The sequence below is a fragment of the Pongo abelii genome, chromosome 1 (assembly GCF_028885655.2).
Source record: "Pongo abelii isolate AG06213 chromosome 1, NHGRI_mPonAbe1-v2.0_pri, whole genome shotgun sequence".
Lineage (NCBI taxonomy): Eukaryota > Metazoa > Chordata > Mammalia > Primates > Hominidae > Pongo > Pongo abelii.
Genome location: NC_071985.2, coordinates 181352783 through 181380733, shown reverse-complemented (window position 1 = coordinate 181380733; position 27951 = coordinate 181352783). Strand labels below are relative to the sequence as shown.

The window sequence follows — 27951 nt, the reverse complement described above, 5'->3', positions numbered from 1 at the left end:
GTTCGCCTCCCCAATGCAAGCCTCCTCCCTCACCGGTATTGCTTGGGGTCGCTGGGAGACTTGACGATCTCAGGGTCCCCGGCATTACTGAGAGACCCCCTCCGTCCCTCTTCCTCAGATTCATCCGCTCCTAGACGGGCAACCCGGCTGTTCTCGCCCAGATCCTGTCCATTGGGCTGCAGGTCAGGGCAGCTGCAGGTAGACTTCGCCTTGTTCCTTCCAGGCATGGCCAGAATAGGAAACGGTCTGACAGCAGCAGAGTCTTCGCACCGACCCCGCGTTTCGATTCCCCAGAGCGCCGCGAGCTCCCGCCCGGCCTCACACAACTTCCTCCGGGTGGCACAGACTGCAGCAACAGTGACTTTCCTCAGCATTCACCACCAAGCTGGAGCGATGGACATCCTGCTTCCCAGGACCCACCTCCTCCGCGTTCCAGAGGCGGTGGCGGCCGGCGCTGGTGCTGCCGCAGCCGCGGGGAACAGGCCTGAACCCCTCCCCCAACCCAGTCTGCCTCACGCCGACTTCCCTCATCCCTCCGCCCTCCCGGCCGCCGATGACGCTACTGACTTCAGCCAATCATGAGGCAAGAAAGTAGTCACGCTCACGTAAGCAACCAATCAGAACAGGAAAGGAGACGAACCGACGTGAGCCGGACTGATTCTCGGAACAGCCAGCGAACATTTCGAAACCCAAAGTGGGCGGGGCGATGGAGAAGAGGCGGAGAGAGTGGCGCGGAGGACGACGGGAGAAGGGCACCCGGCGCGTTTATGACGTACGCGGGGGGTGTTTTGTGACAACCACTGAGTAGTGCTCCGCGTGTCAAAGAAAAATATTCCCCTAATGAGAAAACTGAGAAACGAGTGCAGAGAATTAATTCCAAAGTTTTAAATTTTCCCATTCGTGTCATAGTTTGGGTACCCTACCCCTCAGACCCTGGGCGAGCCTTCGGCTGTGACTCAGCACGTAAAAAACCAGAACGCCGGAAGTCTTTTCCTACACCCGCCGGATGGACGCTGCTCCTGAGCGCCGCAAATACTAATAGGTTTTTCTACCCTACAGTCGGCCCGACAGTGGTGGGGTTTCATGCTCAAGGCCTAAGAAAGTGCTGAAAAGACCAGTCTGGATGTGCTCACTCTTCTGTGCGAAAACATTTTTTACTTCCTCCAGCCTACTGTTAAATTCGGCCAATTTTTATCGAGCAGCTGCAGCGTCTGCTGCCTTCAAGTCTCCTTTCCCAGTTTTTCCTGCTAGCAATGGTCTTTGGTGAGCAATGTAAAATGTGACGGAAATACAAACATAAATGAAAGCTAAAAAGCAGCCGAAATTAGTAAGATGCACTATACTGACACCATGGGGTAAGAGATCCTAGCTCATACATATGAATGAACGGGGAAAGACGTGAAGCAGGGAGATGTGTTGATAGTTACTGTATCTTCAAGATTTTCGAGGCCTCTTCTGAGTTCCAAATGCAAGGAATAAAACCATGAACAGAACAAAACTTGCCTTAGGCTGGGCGTGATAGCTCACACCTATAATCCTAGTACTTTGGGAGGCCGAAGCGGGAGGATTGCTTGAGCCCGGGAATTTGGTACCAGCCTGGGCAACATGGTGAGACCCCCGTCTCTACAAAATTCTTTTTTTAAATTAGCCAGGCTTGGTGATGCGTGCATGTGGTCCCAGCTACTCAGGAGGCTGAGGCAGGAGGAACGCTTGAGTCCAGGAGGTCGAGGCTGCAGTGAGCCGTGATTGCAACACTGCACTTCAGCCTGGTTGACACAGTGAGACCCTGTCTAAACAACGACAACAAAAATTTAAAGCCTTGCCTTGGGGGAGCTTGCATTCTAATGGGAAGGAACAGTAAAATATGTCAACTAAAGTAAATCAGGCTTTTAAATAATTCAAGTTAGCTTTCTTCAGAAGTCTTACCGAGGACTGCCACCTGGGAGAGTCAGAGAGTTTTTTTAGACTGCTCCAAAGCAGTGTCTCAGCCCGCAGCTTCTATACAGGTGGTGGCCGCTCTGCATGTGCTTGGAAGTTAAATCAAATGTGCTCAGAAAGGCTGGGCCTGTAATCCCAGTGATTAAGGAGGCTGAGGCAGAAGGATTGCTTGAGGCCCGGCATTTACAACCAGCCTGTGTAACATATCAAGACTCTGTCTCCACACACACATAAAAAAGCAAGGCGTGGTAGAACATCCCTGTAGTCCTAGCTACGGGAGACTCAGAGGTAAAAGGATTGCTGGAACTCCTGAGTTTGAGGTTACAGTGAGCTATGATTGTGCCTCTGCACTCTAGCCTGGTGACAGAGCAAGACCTTGTCTCTAATAAAAAAGAAAAAAATGTACTCAGAAGTTACACTAGAGCAAAATCTCATGAAGGTTTAGGTGGAAGAGTACACGTTTATAGATTATGGAGGCATAGTCATTAATCCTGTCAGAAATGTACAGGAAGAGGCAAGGTTGAGGATCATTGGATTTATCTTTTCTAAAAATGCGGTGATTCAGGCAAGAGACCTGGGAACTTGTGCTCTATCCTGCTTATCTTCAGGGTATTCTGGAGGGCTGTGCGCAGTCACTGAGGCTGTGAAATTCTGCTGGTAAACAGAATGAGCAGACATGGCTTCTTATGTTTACTACTTTGTCTCACATATACAAAAAACAATAAATGCAATGAAGACAAATTGTATGGGATAGGAAGATAAGGAGTTAGGGAGGAAGGGTACAATGATTCAGGTAGAAAATGATGGAACCTAAACTGGAGCAGTAGATGAGGTAAATTGAAAAATATTGTTCAAATATCCCTGTTTGTTTCCATAGATCTTTTCAAGAACTTACCACTTTTTAAACTAAGCAACTCCACTAGACTTCCCTTCTTCAGAGCAGTGGGTTGTTGTTGGTTTTATTTGTTTGTTTGTTTGGAGATGAGTTCTCACTATGTCTATCCAGGCTGGTCTCAAACTCCTGGCCTTAAGCTATCCTCCCACCTCAGCCTCCCAAATCACTGGGATTAGTATAGACATAAACTACTGCACCTAGCTCACAGCAGTGGTTTTTAATTAAATTTTTCCAACTAGATACAAAGGTGGGCTGTATCCAATGGCAAGTGTCTGTAGTCCCAGCACTTTGGGAGGCGGAGGAAGGTGGATCATTTGAGCCCAGGAGTTTGAGACCAGTGAATATAGAGAAAACCTGTCTCCACAAAAAATACAAAGAATTAACTGGGTGTAGTGGTGGATGCTTGTAGTCCCAGCTGCTTGAAAGGCTGAGGTGGAGGATCACCTGAGCCCAGGAGGTCAAGGCTGCAGCAAGCCATGATCATGCCACTGCACTCCGGCCTGGGTGACAGAGTGAGACCCTGTCTCCAAAAAAAAAAAGAGACAAAGATTGCATCCTGAAGTGTGAGCTGCTTTAAAAAGAGGTCTCTGGCGGAGGTTGCAGTGAGCCAAGATTGCACCACTGCGCTCCAGCCTGGGCGACAGAGCGAGACTCTGTCTCAAAAAAAAAAGTCTCTGTGTGGTGGCGGGCACCTGTAATCCCAGCTACTCGGGAAGCTGAGCCAGAGAATTGCTTGAACCCGGGAGGCGGAGGTTGCAGTGAGCTGAAATTGTGCCACTGCACTCCACGCTGGGCGACAGAGTGAGACTCCGTCCCCCAAAAATAAATAAAAATAAAAGTCTCTGAATCTTACAGGTTACCAGACTGTAGAAATATGGTAACACACACAGGAAAAATACCTCTGATGCTGATCCCAATACAGTTCTAACTCCATAGCACATGTGAGGCAGTCCATTCTTCCTTCGACCAACAAATTGAGCTTGTGGTGTGTGCCAGAAACTGGGAATACAGTGATAAACAAGAAATTTTCCTGTTCTCCTGGAACATAAAAGAGAACTAGTGGGAGAGACAGACATTAAACAAACACACAAATTTTAAATGTACAATTGTGAGTAGTTCTGGTAAGATATATACAAAGGGACCTAGACTGGTCAGAGAGTTTCTCTAAAGAAGGGAAATGGGCCAGGTATGGTGGCTTACCCCTGTAATCCCAGCACTTGGGGAGGCAGAGGCGGGCAGATCATGAGGTCAGGAGTTTGAGACCAGCCTGGCCAACATGTTGAAAACCCGTCTCTGCTAAAAATACAAAAAAAAAAAAAAAATTAGCTGAGCATGGTGGCATGCATCTGTAATCCCAGCTACTCGGGAGACTGAGGCAGGAGAATCACTTAAACCTGGGAGGCGGAGGTTGTAGTGAGCCAAGATCATGCCACTGCACTCCAGCCTGGGTAACAGCGAGACTCCAACTCAAAAAAAAAAAAATGGTAAATAAGGGAAACGTAAATTAACATTTGAAAAATGTATAGGAATTGGGTGTAGGAATATACATACTTGTTCAAAAGCCATGAGAAAGCAAGTCAGTATGGCTAAATTGTAGTGTACTAATCTGGAAGCAAAGGGGAAGGGAGTCCATGGTCGAGATCATACAGAACCTTCCTATGAGTAAGAGGTCATTGCCTTATCTATTTTATATATCATTGGATCCCCAGCTTCTAGAATAGTTTCTGGCACACTGTCGTACTCAGTAAATAGTGGTTGAACAAAAGTAAAGAGAGGGTATGATCACAAGTGTTTTCCAAGTAGACCACTCTGGCTCATGTATGAAAAACATTGGATGGTGGGGGCAAAGGCAAGACTGGAAGAAAAGAGAGCAGTTAGAAGGCTGCTGAAGTAATATAGGCAATAGAAGATGATACCTTGGATTTGAGGAGTGATAGTGGTGATGGAAAGATGTAGATAAATAATATGTATTCAGGAAGTAGAATTGCCCAGTTTTAGGTAGTGATTGATTTGATGTGGGAGAATAAAGAGAGAAGTGTTAGGTATAACTCCCTGCTGTCTGGTTTTCTGGATGGATCGATGATGGTGCCAGTAACTCAGTAAACAGGAAATTCTGAAAAAGGAGCAGTTTTGGTAGGAGAAGAGTATACTAGCTCAGTTTTGGATATGTTAAGTTTGAGTTATTTTTGAGACACACAGATGAAGATCGGGTCTGAAGCTCAGAAAAGAGACCTAAATTGGAGATAAAAATTTGAGGTTTATTGGTTTCTAGGTGGTAACCAAAGCTTATTGAATGAGATCACCTACATTGAGATTGTGAAGTGAAAAAAGGGCCCAAGGAGAAAGCCTTGAGGAACTTACACAAGAGAAAGAACTCACAAAAGAGACTGAGAAGGAACTACCAGGGTGTTAAGAAGAAAACCTGTGTGATCACAGGAAAAATGCCTCTGATGGTGAGCCCAATACAATTCTGACCCACAGCACATGTTTGAAGTGTCATATCAGAGGCCCGGTGCAGTGGCTTATGCCTGTAATCCCAGCACTTTGGGAGGCCAAGGTGGGAGGATCAATTGAGGCCAGGAGTTCAAGACCAGCCTGGCCAACAGGGTGAAACCCTGTCTCTACTAAAAATGCAAAAATTAGCCAGCTGTGGTGGTACACGCCTGTAATCCCAGCTACTTGGGTGGCGCATGCCTGTAATCCCAGCTACTTGGGAGCTGAGGCAGGAGAATTGAACTCTGTCTCAAAGAAAAAGAAGTGTCAGATTAGATATACAAAATATGAGAATTGGCAAGGGATCTCAGAAGTATTTTAGTCTGGTGTCTTCAGATACAAAGATAAATACCTATTCAGGTGAAACTCAAAAATGACCAATAGGCATAGCCAGGACTTCCAAACCAGAAATATTGTTTTCCTATTTAAAATAATTTGGAAAGTTACCATCTCTCATTTGTATTATAAAGAGTATTCCTCAGACGAAACAGGTAAATTAAGCTATTACTTTGTTTTTTGTTTGTTTTTTTTTTTTCCTTTTTGGAAACAGGGTCTAGCTCTCTCACCCAACCTGGAATTCAGTGGCATGATCTCGGCTCACTGCAACCTCTGCCTCCAAGTGATTCTCCTGCCTCAGCCTCCCGAGTAGCTGGAACCACAATCAGAGGCATGCACCACCATGCCCAGCTAATTTTTTGTACTTTTTGTAGAGGCAGGGTTTCTCCATGTTGTGCGGGCTGGTCTTGAACTCCAGGACTCAAGTGATCTGGCCGCCTTGGCCTCCCAAAATCCTGGGATTACAGGCATGAGCCGCTGTGCCCAGCGAAAGTATAACTATTATATAGGAAACTGAGGGCCGAGGTTGCAATGAACCAAGATTGTGCTACGTCACTCCAGCCTGGGCAACAGAGTGAGACTCTGTCTCCAAAAAAAGGAAACTGAGGCATCAGAAAGTTAAAAAGAACTTGAGATCCCCAATACAGTTAAAGAGTACAAGATTATAATTTTTTACCTCATTTACCGAGACCTTCTCTTTTCTTTTTTGAGACAGGGTCTTTCTGTGTCACCCAGCCTAGAGTGCAGTGGTGCATTCATAGCTCACTGCAATCTCAATCTAGACTCAAGCAGTCCTCCCACCTCAGCCTCCCAAGTAATTGGGACTACAGGCATGCACCACCATGCCTGGCTAATTTATTTTTAAGAGATGGGGGTCTCACTATGTTGCCTAGGCTGGTCTTGAATTCCTGGCCTCAAGCAATCCTCCCACCTTGGCCTCTCAAAGTGCTGGGATTACAGGTGTGCACCACTGGGCTCAACCCAGGCTTTTTCTTTAAGTTTATTTTTAATTTTTTAATATTTCTTCGGTTTCAGACCCTGACAGACTTTCTTAGAGTACAGTATTTAAAGGCTTTTTTACATTTCCACTTCGTCTTCAGCCACCCTAAACTCCTTTCCATTTTTACCTCAAGGATTTCCCTCCCATCAGATTTGGTGAGCCTTGTCTCCCTATTATTCTGGTGAAAGTTTAGAAATCATGAAAATTAAAAACAGCTCATTTCTGTGTTCGATCCCTGCCTCTGAAAGTTAATTTAGTCAATGCAAAAGGGACAAATCTGAGCCTTACTTTTTTTTTTTTTTAGATGGAGTCTCACTCTGTTGCCCAGGCTGGAGTGCAATGGCATGATCTCGGCTCACTGCAACCTCTGCCTCCCAGGTTCAAGCAATTCTCCTGCCTCAGCCTCCCAAGTAGCTGGCATTACAGACATGCACCACCACACCTGGCTAATTTTTTGTATTTTTAGTAGAGACGGGGTTTTGCCATGTTGGCCAGGCTGGTCTCGAACTGCTGACCTCAGGTTATCCACCCGCCTTGGCCTCCCAAAGTGCTAGGATTACAGGCATGAGTCACAGTGCCCAGCCTCAGCCTTACTTTTAAAAATTAAAAGATAAATTATTCTTAACTTAATTATCCATCTTTATAATTGAAAGTCAGGATAAGGCAGAAATATGGAATGTTGATTCTACATTGAGTAGATTGGAATAGTATGAGCCCATTAACGTCTCAAACCCAAAATTATCTCCCCCTTGCTTTAATGTCTAAAATTCCTCCGTTAGTGATTTATGTCCCTTTTTATAACTCTTGTTAAATGCCAATAACACCCTCAAAAGGATTGAAAAACTAACCCATTTTGTGAATGGATATGTTTTATTTCCTCTAGTTTGAAGCACAGTCTAGGCAACTTCAGATCACTATGAATCTGGGGTAGGTGAAGAGATTTCTTTTTTTTTTTTTTTTTTATTTATGAAGTATTTATTGATCGTTCTTGGGTGTTTCTCGGAGAGGGGGATATGGCAGGGTCATAGGATAATAGTGGAGAGAAGGTCAGGAGATAAACACATGAACAAAGGTCTCTGGTTTTCCTAGGCAGAGGACCCTGCGGCCTTCTGCAGTGTTTGTGCCCCTGGGTACTTGAGATTAGGGAGTGGTGATGACTCTTAAAGAGCATGCTGCCTTCAAGCATCTGTTTAACAAAGCACATCTTGCACCGCCCTTAATCCATTTAACCCTGAGTTGACACAGCACATGTTTCAGAGAGCACGGGGCTGGGGGAAAGGCCATAGATCAACAGCATCCCAAGGCAGAAGAATTTCTCCTAGTCAGAACAAAATGGAGTCTCCTATGGCCACCTCTTTCTACACAGACACAGCAACAATCTGATCTCTCCTTCCTTTCCCCACACTTCCCCCCCTTCTTTTCAACAAAACCGCCATCGTCCTCATGGCCCGCTCCCGATGGTCGCTGTCTCTTTGGAGCTGTTGGGTACACCTCCCAGACAGGGCGGCCGGGCAGAGGTACTCCTCACCTCCCAGACAGGGCGGCCGGGCAGAGGCGCTCCTCACTTCCCAGACAGGGCCGCCGGGCAGAGACGCTCCTCACTTCCCAGACGGGGTGGCAGCCAGGCAGAGGCGCTCCAGGTGAAGAGATTTCTAAATCTAGGGGGAAAGACACAGAAAGAAGAGGTAGGTAACAAGAGAAATATTACCCACTTCAACATTTTGTCCAGGGCCCACGTGCTAAGAAATTATACCTTTGGAGCTCTGGTTATTAATTGTCCCGCCCACTGATTGCTATCCACATTTGGCAGCTTCGTATCTAGGTCAAGAAGTAGGCATGTTCTTATGGAGTCTTCTCCCCGGAAACTGAATGTGTGCACAATATACCAAGCAATTTGTGTGACCATAAAATAGTTTTCTCAGCCAGGCACGGTGGCTCATGCCTGTAATCCCAGCACTTTGGGAAGCCGAGGCAGATGGATCACCTGAGGTCAGGAGTTCGAGACCAGCCTGGCCAACATGGTGAAACCCCATCTCTACTAAAAATAGCAAAATTATCCGGGCATGATGGCTCATGCCTGTAATGCCAGCTACTTGGGAGGCTGCGGCAGAAAAATCACTTCAACACAGGAAGCAAAAGTTACAGTGAGCTGAGATTGCACCACTGCATTCCAGCCTGGGCAACACAGTGAGACTCTGTCTCAAAAAAAAAAAGTTTTCTCCTATACTATAAACATAGTTCTAGAAGAATTTGATGTTCAAAACTTCATGATAAATTAGGAGTGTCTCTAAAAAATGTGACAAATGAAATATTATTTTATCATAAATCAAGCTAAGTTGCTCCTCATCTCTGGACTAAAGATACATATTTTTTTTTGAAGATTTTATTTAGCTTTATTTTCCTTTAAAACAAGGGAACATAAAGATACATATTTTTTGAGACTCTGCCTGGAAAGAAGAATGTGAAGACACAAAATAATATTTAAAAATCTAATTATATTATTCGCTTTTAAGAAACCCATCATGGCATTCCTTTGCACTTTGAATAAAATCCAGCCTCTTGCTATCGCTTATATGGCTTGCTTATTAATTATTTCTGTCTTTCCTCTAAGTCTACCATCTCATCTACCATTCAGCTTTTTGCTCCAGTCACACTGGCTTTTTAATGTCCTTCAACACACTAGAGTAGTTCCTGCTTTAGGGCCATTACCTCTGCTCCTCTGCCTGGAGTAAAATTTATCTTACTCTAAATTTTGCATAGCTGAGTTCTTCACACCAGTCATATGTCAGCAAACATGTCACTCTTAAGAGATGCCTTTTCTTATTCTATCTAAAATAGTACTCATGGTCAGGCACGGTGGCTCACACCTATAATCCCAGCGCTTTGGGAGGCCGAGGCAGGTGAGTTGCTCAAGCCAGGAGTTTGAGACCAACCTGGGCAACATGGTGAAACCCCATCTGTACAAAAAATACACACACACACAAAATTAGCCAGGTGTGGTGGTACACGCCAGATACTTGGGAGGCTGAGGTGGGAGGGTTGCGTCAGCCCAGGAGGGTGAGGCTGCAGTGAGCCATGATCATGCCACTGTGCTCTAGTCTGGATGACAGAGCAATACCCTGTCTCAAAATAATTAATTAAAATAATACTCATCATCTGAAATTATATTATTTGTCTACTAGCTTACTGTCTAGTCCAGGCACGGTGGCTCACGCCTGTAATCCCAGCACTTTGGGAGCCCGAGGTGGGTGGATCACAAGGTCAGGAGTGCGAGACCAGCCTGGCCAAGATGGTGAAACCCCATCTCTACTAAAAATAAAAAGTTAGCCGGGCATGGTGGCAGGCGCCTGTAGTCCCAGCTACTCGGGAGGCTGAGGCAGGAGAATTCCTTGAACCTGGGAGGCAGAGGTTGCCGTGAGCCGAGATTGTGCCACTGCACTCTAGCCAGGGTGACAGAGCAAGACTCCATCTCAAAAAAAATAAAAAGCTTACTGTCTATACATACCCTCTCTATGTTATAGGCCCATGAGAAAGTTGGTACTTCATTTGTATTGTTCCCCACTACATCCTTAGAGTCAAAAATGGGGCCTGGCATGTAGTGGGTATTCAATAAATACTTGTCAAGTTGATGAATGAATGATGCAGGAAATCGAAGTTTCAAGATCCCTGGAGAGACAGAAGAGTGGGATTAGCCTTAAATTGGAGAGGAACACTATTATCATTTGGCCTAGAAGGAAAGATACACAGATAGGTGCAAATGCAGCAAAAATTTTAAATAGTTTTAGGAAGAAAGAAGCAGAAAGAAGCTGCAGGAATTTAAAAGAGTCCCCTTCTAATAGTCCCCAGCCTCCTTTTTTTTTGTTTCGTTTTGTTTTGTTTTGAAACATGATACAAAGTCAATGTTGGGGACTGAAAGGATAGGTAGTAGTATAGAACGTTCTGCTTTCATGGAAACTGGTAAATGCGATATTTGTCTTTTTTTTTTTTTTTTTTTTTTTTTGCTTGTTTAAATTTCACATGTCTTGAAGCCAAGCCCAGCTGGTAGTTTCTGTTTCTTGCGTAACTGTAATACTTTGTGCCAAGACTGTTACTTTCTTTTTTGGAGGGATGTGGGGTGGGGAGGAAGAAGTCTTGCTCGGTTGCCCAGGCTGGAGTGCAGTGGTGCAATCTCGGCTCACTGCAACCTACGTCTCCTGGGTTCAAGCAGTTCTCCTACCTCAGCCTCCTGAGTAGCTGGGATTACAGGCATCTGCCACCATGCCCAGCTAATTTTTGCATTTTTAGTAGAGACGGGGTTTCACCACGTTGGTCAGGCTGGTCTCGAACTCCTGACCTCAGGTGATCTGCCCACCTCAGCCTCCTGAAGTGCTGGGATTACAGGCATGAGCCACCGCACCCGGCCTCTAAGACTGTTACTTTCATTAACTCACTTAATCCTCACAGCAACCTAAATATGTTATTCACCAGTTTATAGATGAAGAAACTGAGGTCGAGAGAATTTAGATAACTTGCACAAAATCAACAACAGGAAAGTTGGACTACTGAAATTGCAAACCATGAGTGTCTGATTCCAAAGATTATATTTTTTCATCTCTTACATGTTGCCTGTCACATACCTAGAATAAATAGACTTATGATGTGTTAATTTGATCATTGATATTCCCTCTTGTAATTAACCCCAAGTCTAAGCTTTATTTTATTTAATTTTATTTTACAGAGACAGGCTTTCACCATGTTGCCCAGGCTGGTCTTGCACTCCTGGGCTCAAGCGATCTGCCCACCTTGGTCTCCCAAAGTGCTGGGATTATAGGGTGTGAGCTACTGTGCCCAGCCAACCCCCCAGTCTAAGCTTTAAATGTCATATGCACAGTAACAAATGTTATAACATATACACGAAAATGACAGTTGATAACTCTCATTAAGAAAGCATCTGGCTTTCCAACAGCCTGCCTACCTTTCTAAATAATTGTGTCTAAAAATCACTTACTTAGGTAGAGCTAAGCAAGCCTGCCACCTGTGCCCAGCATGTGTGGTAACAGCATGATGATATTTGTTAGAGCATGCACAGTTAAGGAGGGTGACCACGTAGGCTGATAGTGCAAAGTGTCAGAATCCAAGCAGAGTGAGGTGGAGAGAGGTGAGGGCCGCAGTAACAATGGGAGATTGGTTACAAACAGGGGTGATTTACCAAATAAATAAATTATTGAAGATAACAGGAGATGGGAGCCAGGCTTCTCACTGTAGGTGTAAGGAGTTATAAATATGGAAAAGCAGAAAATTAGAATGAACTCTGTGGTGTTGGATTGGAATTGTTAAGTATTTGTGTAAACTCATGATTTGCAATAGGTGGACATAGAATAAAACATAGATGTGTGTGTGTGTGGCTGGGTGTGGTGGCTCGGTGCGGTGGCTCATGCCTGTAATCCCAGCACTTTGGGAGACCAAGGTGGGTGGATAACCTGAAGTCAGGAGTTTGAGACCAGCCTGGCCAACATGGCAAAACCCCATCTCTACTAAAAATACAAAAATTAGCCTGGCATGGTGGCACCCACCTATAGTCCCAGCTACTCGGGAGGCTGAGGCAGGAGAATCACTTGAACCCAGGAGGTGGAGGTTGCAGTGAGCCGAGATTGCACCACTGCACTCCAGCCTGGGTGACAATGCAAGACTCTGTCTCAAAAATAATAATAAGATGCGTGTGTGTATGTGTATGTGAGTATGTATATACATACATATATATTCTAGCTATGTTCACTAAGAGGACCTAGGAGCAGTGACACCCCAACAGCAATGAGCATACCTAACACCTCCATTTTGGTTTCCAAATGCATTCTGCACTAAAAGGCCATTTTCCAATAAAAGGAACCAGGGCTTCCTGGAGAAATGACTGATTCCAAGGCTAGGGCAGAGAAGGTACAAGATGAACCTGGAACATCTTGCTAAGCCGCAAAGTAAAGAAGTATTCATAGAATAATGAGAACATGTCAAAAAGACACAGAGGCCAGCTTGGAGGGGCTGTCACTCCCAGGGCCAGACTGTGGACAATTTGAGCCTCAGAATAAATAGCAATAGTATTAATGGAAATTAATGTGTCTAAACTGCTGAATGAATGAATGAAAGGAGAAAACTTTTTGTTACAGTATAATACCAACAATAAATGTACAAGCAATGATGGAATTAGAAAATCCCCATTTGGCAATCATAGCAGTAATAAATCAACCAAGAAACATCTATGTATGCTAAACTTCTTGGTACACATCTGATGAGGAATGGAATATTTACATAGTCTCAAAGTACCTGTCCACAAAATACTTATTAATTAAGAAGGGACAAAGAATAACTTAACAATGGAAAAACCTGGCAAACACCACTTAATCTGTAAACTAATATTATTAGTAAGGAGACAAGTTGAAATTGCTATAGCCTGATCATGAGGAAAAACCCAGCATGCCTTCTGTGCTATTCCTGCCCAAAATGCATAACTTGAATCTAATCAAGAAGAAACATCAGATAAATCAAATTGAGGGATATTCTATAAAATAACTCACCTATAATCTTTACAAGTAGCAAGGTCATGAAAGTCGAAGAAAGACTAAATAATTGTTCTGATTAAAGATTAATGAGACATAACTAAATGCATCACTTTCAATGACATTATTGGGATAACTGCTTAAACTTGAATGGGTTCTGTGGATTAAATGATAGTAATACATCAATGTTAATTTCCTGATTTTGAGAATTTGTGAATGATGGAACATCATAGGGGTAACCTACTCTTGAAAGGTTCAGAGCGAAAAAATGACTTCTTTGTACTGTTCTTGTTACTTTCCTGTAAGTTGGAGATTATTTCAAAATAAAAAGGAAAAATGTTACAGAAGGGAGACAAAAAGGGCACCATTTGAAACACTGGAACTATCAGTGTCTTAAATGAACAATGTAAATTCCTGAAATTGGGGGCAGAAAAATGGTGTTTGTGGGGGTAACAGTAGTGATTATTCTTCCTCTACCCACACTCTCCAAGATCCTACTGTGCTCCAGTCTGGTTGACCTACCTCCTCCTAGAAGCCTTCTTTGACTATTACAGCCCACATTCATTCCATACCTGAACTTTGACTATTACAGCCCATATCCATTCCATATCTGAACTTGGGATACATGTTGTTGGTATCATTTCCTTGGCAGTAAATCATATATAACCTGTGACTTCTCTTGTACTATTGTCTTTTATAAATTTTGAACTCCTGTTTAAATCTTCTCATGAATATTACCTCCCTAATTATATTGTAATTAATTTAGGAGTAGATGCCATATATGATCTCTTTTCCTTCCCAAAGTACCTAACACATGTTTTGCAATCACATTTCCACATACCAAGGACTGTCAAGTAATAATTAGTTTCACTTAGCAAATGCTTTTTGCATACCAACTATGTATCAGGCACTGTAAATAATAATTTCCTACATGCATAGGATGCATTGGCCGGGCGCAGGGGCTCACGCCTGTAATCCCAGCACTTTGGGAGGCAGAGGTGGGTGGATCACGAGGTCAGGAGTTCAAGACCAGCCTGGCCAAGATGGTGAAACCCTGTCTCTACTAGAAATATAAAAATTAGCCAGGCGTGGCGGAGGGCACCTGTAATCCCAGCTACTCGGGAGGCTGAGGCAGATAATTGCTTGAACCTGAGAGGTGGAGGTTACAGTGAGCCCAGATGGTGCCACTGCACTCCAGCCTGGGCGACAGAGCAAGACTCCATCTCAAAAACAAAAAACAAAACAAAAAACCCCTACAACTTCCAAGTCCAGTGGTTTTTCCACTCCACTATAGGAAACAGGTAACAAGTCTGGATACAGTGTTGGACTTATGTGAGTTGTATTAGTTTTCTATTACTGCTGTAACAAATTACCACAAACGTAGTGGCTTAAACAATACAAATGTATTATTTCACAGTTCTGTAGAATAGAAGTCCGACACAGTTCTCACTGGCCTAAAATTAAGGGGTCCGCAGAGTTGCATTCTTTTCTAAAGGCTCTAGAAGATTGTCTGTTTCCTTGCTATTTCCAGCTTCCAGATGTTGCTCACATTCTTTAGCGTGTGTTCTTCTTCCTCCATCTTCAAAGCAACACTGCATCTCTCTGTCTTTCTTCCGTAGTGTATCTTCCTCTGACTCTCTATTTTACTTTTTTTTTTTTTTTTTTTTTTTTGACAGTGTCTCGCTCTGTCGCCCAGGCTGGAGTGCAGTGGCACGATCTCGGCTCACTGCAACCTCCATCTCCCGGGTTAAAGCAATTCTCCTGCCTCAGCCTCCTGAGTAGCTGGGACTACAGGTGCCCGCCACCACGCCCGGCTAATTTTTTGTATTTTTAGTAGAGACAGGTCTCACCATGTTAGCCAGGATGGTCTCGATCTCCTGATCTCGTGATCCACCCACCTCAGCCTCCCAAAGTGCTAGGATTACAGGCGTGAGCCACTATGCCCGGCCTATTTTACTTTTAAGGATGCTTGAGATTACGTTGGGCCAACTCCAATAATCCAAGATAATCTCCCTGTTCAGCTGATTAGTAACCTTAATTTCTTTAGCAATTTTCATTCTCCTTTGCCATATATCTTAACATATTCACAGATTCCAGGAATTAGGACGTGGACATCCTTGGGAGGCCATTATTCTGCCTATTGTGTATATGTTCTTCAAAATTTCACTTCCCAAAGATCTACTGAGTACTTTCACACCTTAACTCATGGTGTGACCACTTCTTCCATCTATTGAAAATCAGTCATTAGATTCCAACAGAACAATTTGTTTACTGGTATACCAAGTTTAGCAATTACTTTCTATGAAAAATAAGACAGATTTACAAAAGTTAATACCCACTGAGTCCACTGACTCCTCATTCAACAATAAGGAAATTGAGGCCAGACACATTAATAACTTTCCCAAGGACACACAGCTAGCAAGTGGCAGAGCAGGAATTCAGTCTTAGGTCCTACTACAAAGCTCACAGCTTTTCCATTACACCATTTTATCACCAATAATAGCTACTCCTAGGGCCTACATCAGATGCCTGTGGTTTAAACGTTAATTCGTTCATTTGGATTATCCATTTCTTTATGGACTGCCTTGAAAATGCAAATTCAAGGAAGAGAGGAAGTCAAATTGCCTCTGTTTGCAGATAACATGATGGTATATTTAGAAAACCCCATAGTCTCAGCCCAAAAACTCCTTAAGCTGATAAGCAACTTCAGCAAAGTCTCAGGATACAAAATCAATGTGCAAAAATAGCAAGTATTCCTATACACCAATAATGGACAAGCAGAGAGCCAAATCATGAGTGAACTCCCATTCACAATTGCTATAAAGAGAATAAAATACCTAGGAATACAAATTACAAGGGATGTGAAGGACCTCTTCAAGGAGAACTGCAAACCACTGCTCAAGGAAATAAGAGAGGACACAAACGGAAAAACATTTTATCCTCATGGATAGGAAGAATTGATATCGTGGAAATGAACATACTACCCAAAGTAATTTATAGATTCAATGCTATTTCCATCAAGCACTATTGACTTTCTTCACAGAACTAGAAAAAAAAACTACTTTAAATTTCATATGGAACCAAAAAAGAGCCTGTATAGCCAAGACAATCCTAAGCAAAAAGAATAAAGCTGGAGGCATCAAGCTACCTGATTTCAAACTATACTACAAGGCTACAGTAACCAAAACAGCATGGTACTGGTACCAAAACAGATATGTAGACCAATGGAACAGAACAGAGGCCTCAGAAATAACGCCACACATCTACAACTACCTGATCTTCAACAAACGTGACAAAAACAAGCAATGGGGAAAAGATTCCCTATTTAATAAATGGTGGGAAAACTGGCTAGCCATATGCAGAAAACAGAAACTGGGCTCTTTCCTTACACCTTATACAAAAGTTAACTCAAGATGGATTAAAGACTTAAACATAAAACCTAAAACCATAAAAACCCTAGAAGAAAACCTAGGCAATACCATTCAGGACATAGGTGTGGGCAAAGACTTCATGACTAAAACACCAAAAGCAATTGCAACAAAAGCCAAAATTGACAAATGGGATCTAATTAAACTAAAGAGCTTCTGCACAGCAAAAGAAACTATCATCAAACTAAACAGGCAACCTACAGAGTGGGAGAAAATTTTGCCAATCTATCCATCTGACAAAAGTCTAATATCCAGAATCTATAAGGAACTTAAACAAATTTACAAGAAAAAAACAAACAACCCCATCAAAAAGTGGGCAAAGGATATGAACAGACACTTTGCAAAAGAAGACATTTATGTGGCCAACAAACATGAAAATAATCTCATCATCACTGGTCATTAGAGAAATGCAAATCAAAACCACAATGAGATACCATCTCACGCCAATTAGAATGGCGTTCATTAAAAAGTCAGGAAATAACAGATGGAGAGGATGTGGAGAAACAGGAACACTGTTACACTGTTGGTGGGAGTGTAAATTAGTCCAACCATTGTGGAAGACAGTGTGGTGATTCCTCAAGGATCTAGAACCAGAAATACCATTTGACCTAGCAATCCCATTGCTGGGTATGTACCCAAGGGATTATAAATCATTCTACTATAAAGACATGTGCACACTTATGTTTATTGCAGCACTATTTACAATAGCAAAGACTTGGAACCAATCCAAATGCCCATCAAAGATAGACTGGATAAAAAAAATTGACACATATACACCATAGAATACTATGTAGCCATAAAAAAGGATGAGTTCATTTCCTTTGCAGGGACATGCATGAAATTGGAAGCCATCATTCTCAGCAAACTAACATAGGAACAGAAAATCAAATACCGCATGTTTTCACTCGTTTGTGGGAGTTGAACAATGAGAACACATGGACACAGGGAGGGGAACACAACACACTGGGGCCTGTCAGGGGGTGGGGAGCAAGGGGAGGGAGAGCTTTAGAACAAATACCTAATGCACGCGGGGCTTAAAACCTAGATGATGGTTAGATAAGTGCAGCGAACCACCGTGCCATATGTATCCCTATGTAACAAACCTGCACGTTCAGCACATGTATCCCAGAACTTAAAAAAGAAAAAAAAAAAAGCAGTGAGAGAGAATGTTGTATTCTATCTCAGCCCAGAATAAGCTGTCCTGAGGTCATCTATTCACTCCCCTGTGCTTCTGTTGTCCTCAGTTACAATGCAATTTTGATGATCCCAAAGTCACTGTTTTAAGAGGGCAAGTTTTGCATTAAATACTTATTTACTGTTGCTCTGGTATATTTAGAAAACAGAGCAGCCTGTTGAGAAGTAAGTATCTATTCAAATCTCCCTTCTGATTTTAAACTTCAACCATCAGGAGCCACACAACCTACTCACACCACTCTGTGTGTGAACTTTCTTGTATCTGCCCTTTCTTTTCCCTCTTCCTGGGAGGTCCTCTCAACTCTCTCCCATCCCTAATACCCAGACATTTATACCTAGAGAATACTTTCCATTCCTTTAGCCCTGTTTCTAAACTTTCTCCTGCTCTCCAGGAACAGACAGAAGACAGTGCTGTCTTCTTTCCTCCAGCACTTGGTGTTATCATTTATCTCACAACTCTCAAATTTTCTGTTCCATTGGCAGAAGGACAGAAAGTGTTTGCAGGCAAAAGGAGGACATCACACAAAAAAAGAAAGAAAATGCAAATTCAAGCAGTAAGAGCATACCATCACTAAATATAGTTTGAATTTAATGGATTTAATATTAATATTCATTTCCATTAATCAAAAGTGATGAATCCCAGTGGTCCCTGACCTGGAATAATTTTTAACATTACAGGGCCAGTTTAGATCATGCACCATGATGCTGGTCTGTGGGAAAATGTGGGAAAAGTAAATCAGCCTAGTCAATCTCCTATAGCATCCAAGTCCCTCTGCCTCCCCAGCTTAAGCAATCCTCCCACATCAGCCTCCCAAGTAGCTGGGACTATAGATGTGTACCACCTTGCTTGGCTAATTTTTGCATTTTTTGTAATGTCGGGATTTCAGCATGTTTCTCAGACTTGAGTTCCTGAGCTCAAGTGATCCACCCACCTCGGCCTGCCAAGATGCTGGGATTACAGGCGTGCGCCACCGTGCCCCACCTCATCCAAGTCTTAACGTTGCTTTACTGTACTCTTCTCATTGTACATGTGTCTTGTTTGGACATTATATTCTACAGTGTCACTCCTAAAGTAGGGGGTTTTGCAAGTCTTCAGATGAATTCTTTGGTAATATCAAGGAGCTATTGACAAGAAGTTGTGAGGAGTCATCACAAGTCAGCTTGAGAAGTTGCATGTTATTCATATAGTTGAGAAAGGAGCCCTGGGTTAAACTCACTGCTTAAGAGCCATATGACCTAGGGAAAATTAGGTTATTTCTCTAAGCCTCACCTTCTTCCAAAAAGGGATATTAATTCCCACTTAATAGAGTTGTTGTGAGAATTAAATAAAATGATTGATGTACAAATGTGTTGTAAAGGAAAAGAAAAACATATGTGATAGATGTGCACATGAGTGTATACACAGACACTTGTGATATGACCTAGGGAAAATTAGGTTATTTCTCTAAGCCTCATCTTCTTCCAAAAAGGGATATTAATTCCCACTTAATAGAGTTGTTGTGAGAATTAAATAAAATGATTGATGTACAAATGTGTTGTAAAGGAAAGGAGAAACATATGTGATAGATGTGCACATGAGTGTATACACAGACACTTGTGAACGAAAACAAAGGCCTAGAAGATGCTGGGTTCAAATCCTGACTCTGCCACTTGTGTGATCTTAGACGAGTCCTAAATTCTTGAAACTCTCTTAATCTTAATTTTTCTCATTATAAAATACATTTGTCATAAGATTATTGTGAGGATTAAATGTCGTTATGCTCAAAGAGCACTTATTACAGAGCCTGGCCCAAAGTACACATTCAAGAGCTGTTGGCACAGCATAAAGGTCTTGGCTCTTTTTAACCTAATTCACCCGTTGTGGCCGGAATAGGTGATTTCTTGATAAACCTCAAGGTGGAGCTAGAGACACAGAAGTGGGTGTCTTCTTCAATAAGACTGTTTCGTCTTAAGGGGGAAGAAGCAGCAGGCTTTCCATCTTAATTTTGCCAGGACACATCCTATCTCCCTTTAAACCACCACCCATGTTCCTCCATTATGAGAGCCTTTGGGGTTTTTTGTTTGTTTGTTTTGGGTTTTGTTGTCAAAAAAAGAGTCAGACAAAGGAGCATTCAATAGATGTTGTTCTGGTTTTGGTTTTGTTTTGTTTTGAGACATGGTCTCACTTTGCTGCCCATGCTGGAATGCAGTGGCACCACCTCAGCTCACTGCAGCCTCTACCTCTGGGATTCAAGCCATCCTTCTGCCTAAGCCCCCCAAGTAGCTAGGACCACAGGCATGTGCTACCACACCCAGCTAATTTTTGTATTTTTTGTAGAGACGGAGTCGGGGAAGTGGGGAGGTTGTGTGGGAGTCGGAGTTTGGGGGGAGGTGGGTGGTTTCGGCATGTTGGCCAGGCTCAAGCAATCTTCCCACCTCGGCTTCTCAAAGTGCTAGGATTATAGGCATGAGCCACTGCGCCCAGCCTAGAAGTTCTTTAATATTGTGAATTCACTTCTACTTGGAGAAAATACGTTATCTGGTACACAGAAGATGACTATATAGTTTTGAAAAAACAAACCTTTATTATATTTTATTTTCTTCTCATTCTTCAGCCCACAGGCCAAAAGCAGCTTTTGTCTACATTCCACTCATGTGACTGATTTCCTGTCTGTCAGAGCCCAGTCATCTTTCCAAAAGGAATACTTATCATAGCTCCCATACTTCTCATTGGGAAATATGGGAAATAGCTCCCATATTTCTCAATGTAAATAAGACTCCTAGAAGTCTATCTTAGCATCCCAAGATTCCAGGAATATAGATTAGGTTTCAGTGGTTTTCAAATGATCCCTTTGAAGTTATATATTGATAAGCTCATTAAAAACTCAACTCATTACTTTCAGTGCCATCTTGTAGGCTAAGTACCTATCATATATAATTAGAACCTCATGAGAATAAAAAAAAATCCACATAAAAGATGAAAATACTATCAAATATCAGCCTTAACATGCCACTACTTTCAGAACTTGGAAAATCATTGCTACTGGCTGGGTGTGATGGCTCATGCCTGTAATCCCAGCTACTCAGGAGGCTGAGGCAGGAGAATCACTTGAACCTGGGAGGCGGAGGTTGCAATGAGCAGAGATTGCACCACTGCACTCCAGCCTGGTGACGAGAGTGAGAATCCATCTAAAAAAAAAAAGCATTGCCACAGAAACAGAGCTTAGATTCCCCCAAAATCTAGCTGGGTAAGAGAAACCCCTTCATTTCTATGTATAAATAAAGGATGAGTAAGAGTTAGTTAAGTGAAGGAGAATGAAAGGGGAGAAGGATGATTCCAGGCAGAGTTCCAGGACATGAGAAAGGTCAAAGAAAGGAATGCTCTTGTAGGTTTGAAAGTAATTACATATGGCTCAACCGGAAAGGTTGAGAGGAAAATGGCGAGAGTTAAAACTGGAGGGGTGAACTGGAGATAATTATTAAGCCCTGCATTTTATGTTAAGGAGTATAGACTTTATCCTGAGAGAGGGGGAGCTACCAACGTGCATCAGATGAGGCAGAACAATATCATTTCCTGCTTTAGAAAGATCATTCTAGCTGCAAGACAAAGAACGGAGGACGGCAAGGCTAGGGGGAAGATGTGCTAGATATTTTCTGTTTGCATCTCCAGATACAGCAAGTCCTCAATGTCATCGATAGATTCTTGGAAACCGTGACTAAGGGAAACAACATATAAAGAAATCAATTTAGCTATAGGCTAATTGATATAAATAATTAAGTTCCTATGGCATATTTCTGGTCACGAAACACCATCAAACATCTAAATAAAGACCCAAAACACTTCTAATATTAAACCTTGAAATATAATAAATGTGAGCTATACATACATTTAAGAAAGATTAATAAAAACAAGTATAAGATAATTATTTTGCCAATTATTCCAGGTCAGGGTTAGAGGTCGCCAGAGCCTATCCCAGCAGCAGAGCACAAAGCAGGAACCAGTCCTGGACAGGACGACATTCCCTCACAGGGCACACTCTCCCACACGCCACACTCACTCAGACTGGGACCATTTAGACACACCAGTTCACCTAATGTGCACATTTTTGGGATGTGGGAGGAAACCGGAGTACCCAGAGAAAACCCACGCAGTCATGGAGAGAATGTGCAGACTTCACACACAGTGGCCTGTGCCAGGAATCTATTTTCTTCATCAACGTTATAATGAAACGTCGTTGAACATGACATTATTCGAAAACCTGCTTTACTCCCTCTACTCTACCTGCTGCATATTCCAGAAGTTTGACCTATGTGGGCTCCTGCTGGACTCCTTTGCCCTCTGGCTTTTGGTTGAGTCCGGCATTGGGAGATAGCAGTGGGAGATCAGAGGTCAGGGGGAAAGACAAGTCCAAGAATTTATCCCCCACCTCCCTCCCTAGCGAGTCTTTGTGTGAGGACACTTCTCTCCACCAAAGGTCGCTGCTCTTAGCAGACAGCATCTGCCACACAACTGCCCTCTTCAGATTCTGGTAATCAAATCACTCCCATCCCATCCCTTGTTACTACCTTTGGGTAGTGATGATTAGCTAGCTGTTGCTAGCTAGCACTGGGGAAACTTTGTATCCCTTTTTGGTCTCCCTAAACCCTGCACTCATTTTGTAAATGATTCCTTTATTAAGCACTCCTCAAATTATCTAGTTTGAGTGTGCCATCTGATTCCTGCAGGACTCTAATACAGAAAGAAACCAGGAATAGTATGGTAGCTAGCATTTATTGCCTCCCAGGCATTCTTCTAAGCAGTTTATATATATTAACTCATTTAATTCTCACAGCAACCCTAAAAAGTATCCCTCCTTTACAGATGTGGAATCTGAGATATAGAGAGATTAAGGCGATTAAGTAATTTTCCCAAAAATGCACAGTTAGTGAGCCAGAATCAAATCTACATAGTCTGTTTCCAGAACCTGTGTTCTTAACCACTAGGCTCTTCTGGTGAGGTAAGTTGATGGTGTAAATTGCAGCAATAGGCTGGGCGCGGTGGCTCACGCCTATAATCCCAGCACTTTGGGAGGCCAAGGCAGGCAGATCACAAGGTCAGAAGATGGAGACCATCCTGGCTAACACGGTGAAACCCCGTCTCTACTAAAAGTGCAAAAAATTAGCAGTGCGTGGTAGCAGGCACCTGTAGTCCCAGCTACTCAGGAGGCTGAGGCGGGAGAATGGCGTGAACCTGGGAGGCGGAGCTTGCAGTGAGCTGTGCCACTGCACTCTGGCCTGGGCGACTGAGTGAGACTCCGTCTCAAAAAAAAAAAAAAAAAAATGCAGCAATATCAATGGAATGGGGAAAAATGAAGAAATTTAAGAGAGATTGTTGCTAATCCCAGGAGGATCAATTGAGAGCAAGAAGCAACGAGATGCATTGGTTATGAATACAGATTTTTTTTTTTTGAAACTGTGTCTTGCTCTGTTGCCCAGGCTGGAGTGCAATGGCACGATCTTGGCTCACTGCAACCTCCGCCTCCTGGGTTCAAGTGATTCTCCTGCCTCAGCCTCCCCAGTAGCTGAGATTACAGGCACTTGCCACCACACTCGGCTACTTTTGTATTTTTTTAGTAGAGACGGGGTTTCACCACATTGGTCAGGCTGGTCTCAAACTCCTGACATCAGGTGATCCACCTGCCTCGGCCTCCCAAAGTGCTGGGATTGCAGGCGTGAGCCACCGTGCCAGGTTTTTTTTTTTTTTTTTTGAGATGGAGTCCTGCTCTTGTCACCTGGGCTGGATGAGGCCTCAGCCTCCCAAGTAGCTGGGATTACAGGCGCCCACCACCACACCCGGCTAATTTTTTTTTTTTTTTTTTTTAGTAGAGACGGGGTTTCACCATGTTGGCCAAGCTGGTCTCGAACTCCTGACCTCAGGTGATCCACCAGCCTCGGCCTCCCAAATAAAGTATTGGGATTATAGACGTGAGCCACCACACTTGGCTCTTAATAAATCTTTATTAATAAATCATCCCAGAGAAACAGGGGGGCACCTGTTGGAATTTAGAAATATTAGCTCTAAAGTGCCATCCTCTGTGGCTGAGGACCACCTGAGATCAAACCAGCCCTTCCTTTCCTTTGGATGTCCACAGTACTTTTGTTGTTTTTATGACTGTCTTTAACTCTGATATCACATTTATTGGTTTATATGTCTCTCTCCCCGTCAAGCTCCACTAGTCCTGATTCATACCCTTATCCTTAGTTACTGTAATCATGTGAAGCACATAGTAAGTACTCTATATTTGTTGAATGAATGAATGACTCAGTACTCCTAGGAAATTATTCCCCGAGTGCCACTGCACTCCAGCCTGGCGACAGAGCGAGACTCCATCTCAAAAAAAAAAAAAAAAAAAAGGGCTTGCTGGGTCCGGGCGCAGTGGCCCATGCCTGTAATCCCAGCACTTTTGGGGGCCAAGGTGGGCAGATCACCTGAGGTCAGGAGTTCGAGACCAGACTGGCCAACATGGTGAAACCCCATCTCTACCAAAAATACAAAAATTAGCCAGGTGTGGTGGCGGGCGCCTGTAGTTCCAGCTACTCGGGTGGCTGAGGCAAGAGAATTGCTTGAACCCAGGAGGCAGAGGTTGCAGTGAGCCAAGATTGTACCACTGCACTCCAACCTGGGCGACAGAGCAAGACTTTGTCTCAAAAAAAAAAAAAAAAGGGCTTGCTTGCTGGAGGGGATTTGCCCTTTTTGCCCCTTCTGTTTTTTCCACCTTGTGGGGATGCGGCATTCCTCCCCTCCAGAGAATGCAGCAACAAGGTGCCATCTTGGAAGCAGAGAACAGCCCTCACCAGACACCAGCTGTGATGGAGCCTTTCCAGCCTCTAGAACGGTGAGGAAATAAATTTGTGCCATTTATAAATTTCCCAGTCTTGGGTATTTTGTTACAGCAGCACAAACAAAGATAAGTGGAGTCCTTTGGAAAAGGGAACAAGTGAAGGAAGGGAAAGGGGTGACCCTGATCCTAGTAGTCAAGGGATATTTATGCAGATCTAACTTGCTGAGGATGAGCAGTCTCATGGAACAGAAGTATTTCTAGAATCATATTTTTAATATAACGTAAAGAAATCTGCTCATATGATGGGTAAAATATATACATACATATGCATATTGTACACATACACACACACACACACACACACACACCTATGTTGAAAATAGCTACTTATTTTTAGCTACTGTTCTTTAAAGAGTTGGTTTATTGAGTCATACAGAGACAACCCAAGTATTTAATGTAGACAATTAATAGCTGATTCAAAGACATCCTGTATATCCACTGTGCAAAGCAGAAGCACACCACTAAGGAGGGGCTAGAGGCCTCCCTTTCTATAGGCACAATTTTTATTCAGGCAGCTCTTGCAAAAGCTGGGAGTTGGAAAAACAGCTCCCTGGCTGGGGATTGTGGCTCCTGCCTGCAATTTGAGAGATTGAGGTGAAAGGATCACTTGAGGCCAGGAGTTCAGGACCAGCCTGGGCAGCATAGCGAGATCCCATCTCTCAAAAAAATTATTTTTGAATTAGCCAGGCACGGTGGCATGTGCCGGAGTCCTAACTACTTGGGAGGCTGAGGTGGGAGGATTGCTTAAGCCCAGTAGTTCAAGTTTACAGTAAGCTATGATTGCACCACTGCACTCCAACCTGGGTGACAGAGTGAGACCCTGACACTGCCCCTCGCCTCCAAAAAGAAAAGAAAAACAGTTCCAATAGGTGCGCAATAGTGGACTCTGTGTACTGTTACCAACTCATTCTTGAATAAAAATAGGGAAAAGAATTCTCCAACTTAAGCAGACTGCAGAGGTTTTAGGAAAGAATTTAAATAAGAGGTTGGGCCAGGAAGGACTTTAAATTTGTGATGGATTAAACAGTTTTCTTCACAGACCTCTCTAGAACTAGCTAGACTATGATTTCTCCATTCTCTCAATGTCCTTCCAAAATACCATCATTACCACTACCCTTCAGCTAAAACATCTAAGATATCAGCAACTTCTTGTCTAGGTATCATCCCATCTGTTCAGAATGAGCATTCAGTTCTCTTCATTCAAAAAATGGGCATTGGATACCCTCAATGTGCCAGAACCTGTGTGGGACCCGGGGATTGAAAAGGAAACAAAACGTTCTTCCCCAACCTCCAGAAACTCACTACTAGTGGTGGCAAAGACTCACATAACTAGCTGGGTCACCTAACACTTTGTATCTTAAAGGATCTCCCAGTAGTATCCCATAAAACACTGGGTGCAGCTGCCAAGGCCAGAGGAGGTTGAAACATGGATTGTTGAGAGAGGTCCTCTTCTTTGCTTCACTTACTGCCAGTGCTGGAGTGGGTTCCTTTGAATGTGTCCCATGAGATGTGCTGGGGGCTGTGTTTCCAGCACCAGTCCATATTCTTGCTATCGGCGAGAATCCCTGCCCAGGTTTCAGAGGCTCTTCAGGATGTGAACGAAGACAATACCCTATTCCAGTGCTACACTCAGCCAAGAATTACCTTGCTCCTTCCTCCTTACTGCATTGTAAATTGACCCTCATAGCCATTTTCCCAGACCCAAGCCTGCTTAGTTAGAATAGATGCAAATTCCAGTATCACTGACAGATCCCAAGCCACTGTTCCCATTCAATACCTGTCCTGATTCCTGAGTTAGTTCATTGCTTCCATCTATTTCCATTTTCTTGGTAACTGTATTCATTCAAGAAGGATTTATACTAGGCAGAAGTACAATGTAGAGGTTAAGGGTGGAAACTCTGGGAGTTCGATCCTAGCTGTGTGTTTACTAACTCTATCACCTTAGGCTGATGAACTGTCCTCTTTGTTTCTTCATCATAAATTGGGGATAATAATATTACTATAAGGATAATAATAGAACCTGTCTCATAAGGTTGTTGTGAGGATTAAATTGATGAATATATAAAGGGCTTAGAATAGTGCTTGGAACCTAGTAAGAGCAATATAAATGTTAGCTAGAATTGATCTAAGTTCTAATATTAACTCATTTAATCCTCACAATCACCCTAAGGGGTTGGTACATTTATCAATGAGAGATTTTGTAACAGAGGTTTTAAGTAAAACAGAGGCTAAGTAACTTGCCCAAGCCTCTGACAGTACTGCGTGAACAAAACAGGCAAGATCTCTGTTATCACGGAAATTTCATTAAACAAATAAAATAATTTCATGATGATAAATGCAATGAAGAAAACAAAATAAGATGAAGGTAGGCCGGGTGCGGTGGCTTACACCTGTAATCAATCCCAGCACTTTGGGAGGCCGAGGCGGGTGGATCACCTGAGGTCAGAAGTTCGAGACCAACCTGGCCAACATGGCGAAATCCTGTCTCTACCAAAAATACAAAAATTAGTCAGGCATGGTGGCACATGCCTGTAATCCCAGCTACTCTGGAGGCTGAGGTGGGAGAATCACTTAAATACGGGAGGCAGAGGTTGCAGTGAGCCGAGATCATGCCATTGCACTCCAGCCTGGGCAACAGAGCAAGACTCCATCTCAAAAAACAAAACAAAACAAAAAAGATGAAGGTATCTGATAGGATCACTTCTCTAAGGAAGTGACATTCCAGGGACTTGTTGCCCTTTCCTGCTACTGGCCTGTGTTCAGAGCCACTGTGGTTTACCTCAACACACTTCAATAATTCTGCATCTTGGTGAAGTTATTGGAGTCTCATTTCCTTTGTTTAAGGAGGTCCCCAGACCCCTTAATGGCCATTTGCCTACTGCTTATTTGTTTTACTTCACAGGAAAATGTATTCTGCATCATTGGACAATCTACTCCACAGATAACCAGAAAATTACAATACGGCACAGGAAGTTCTATGGCAAAGGAAAGGAAAAGGGACTGTGGCTTCCCAGAGGAGGTGCCTAACTGAGCTTGGTGGACAGAGGAGTACAAAGAATAGCATATGCAGAGGCTCTCATCTAACGTGTGCCCCAAAAAATAAACAATAAATAAATAAATAAATAAATAAATAAATAAATAAATAAAGTGTGCCCTAGTCATCTTCTCAAACCAATGAAAGCTTGCCTCTCATTTTTCTGGTAGCCCTATAGTTTCAAAATACTGTTTACTTTGTGTGTGAAGGTGGAGGAAACAGGCACTTCCAGGATATTGTAGG

At 43.1% G+C, this 27951-nt stretch overlaps 2 protein-coding genes and 1 long non-coding RNA gene across 6 annotated transcripts in view; 1 reads left to right on the top strand and 2 right to left on the bottom strand.

Annotated features, from left to right (window-relative positions):
• NRDC (nardilysin convertase) overlaps positions 1-2646 on the bottom strand; it is a 92853-nt gene extending 90207 nt beyond the window's left edge. The window contains exon 1 of one of the 4 annotated variants that reach the window (XM_009250104.4): positions 34-2646. In XM_009250104.4, coding sequence (XP_009248379.1) covers positions 34-374 — 341 coding nt within the window. In that variant the 5' untranslated portion in view covers positions 375-2646. 4 annotated transcript variants of the gene reach the window in all.
• LOC129059200 (uncharacterized) lies at positions 1227-27791 on the top strand. The gene is made up of 3 exons (XR_008524925.1): positions 1227-1355; positions 5106-5286; positions 27577-27791. It is a non-coding gene; the product is annotated as an uncharacterized LOC129059200 (long non-coding RNA).
• The window catches only part of RAB3B (RAB3B, member RAS oncogene family), a 110404-nt gene continuing 89975 nt past the window's right edge, over positions 7523-27951 (bottom strand). The window contains exon 5 of the mRNA XM_054554860.2: positions 7523-8320. Within this exon, the coding sequence (XP_054410835.1) occupies positions 8187-8320 (134 nt within the window). The 3' untranslated portion in view covers positions 7523-8186. The remainder of the gene's footprint in view (positions 8321-27951) is intronic.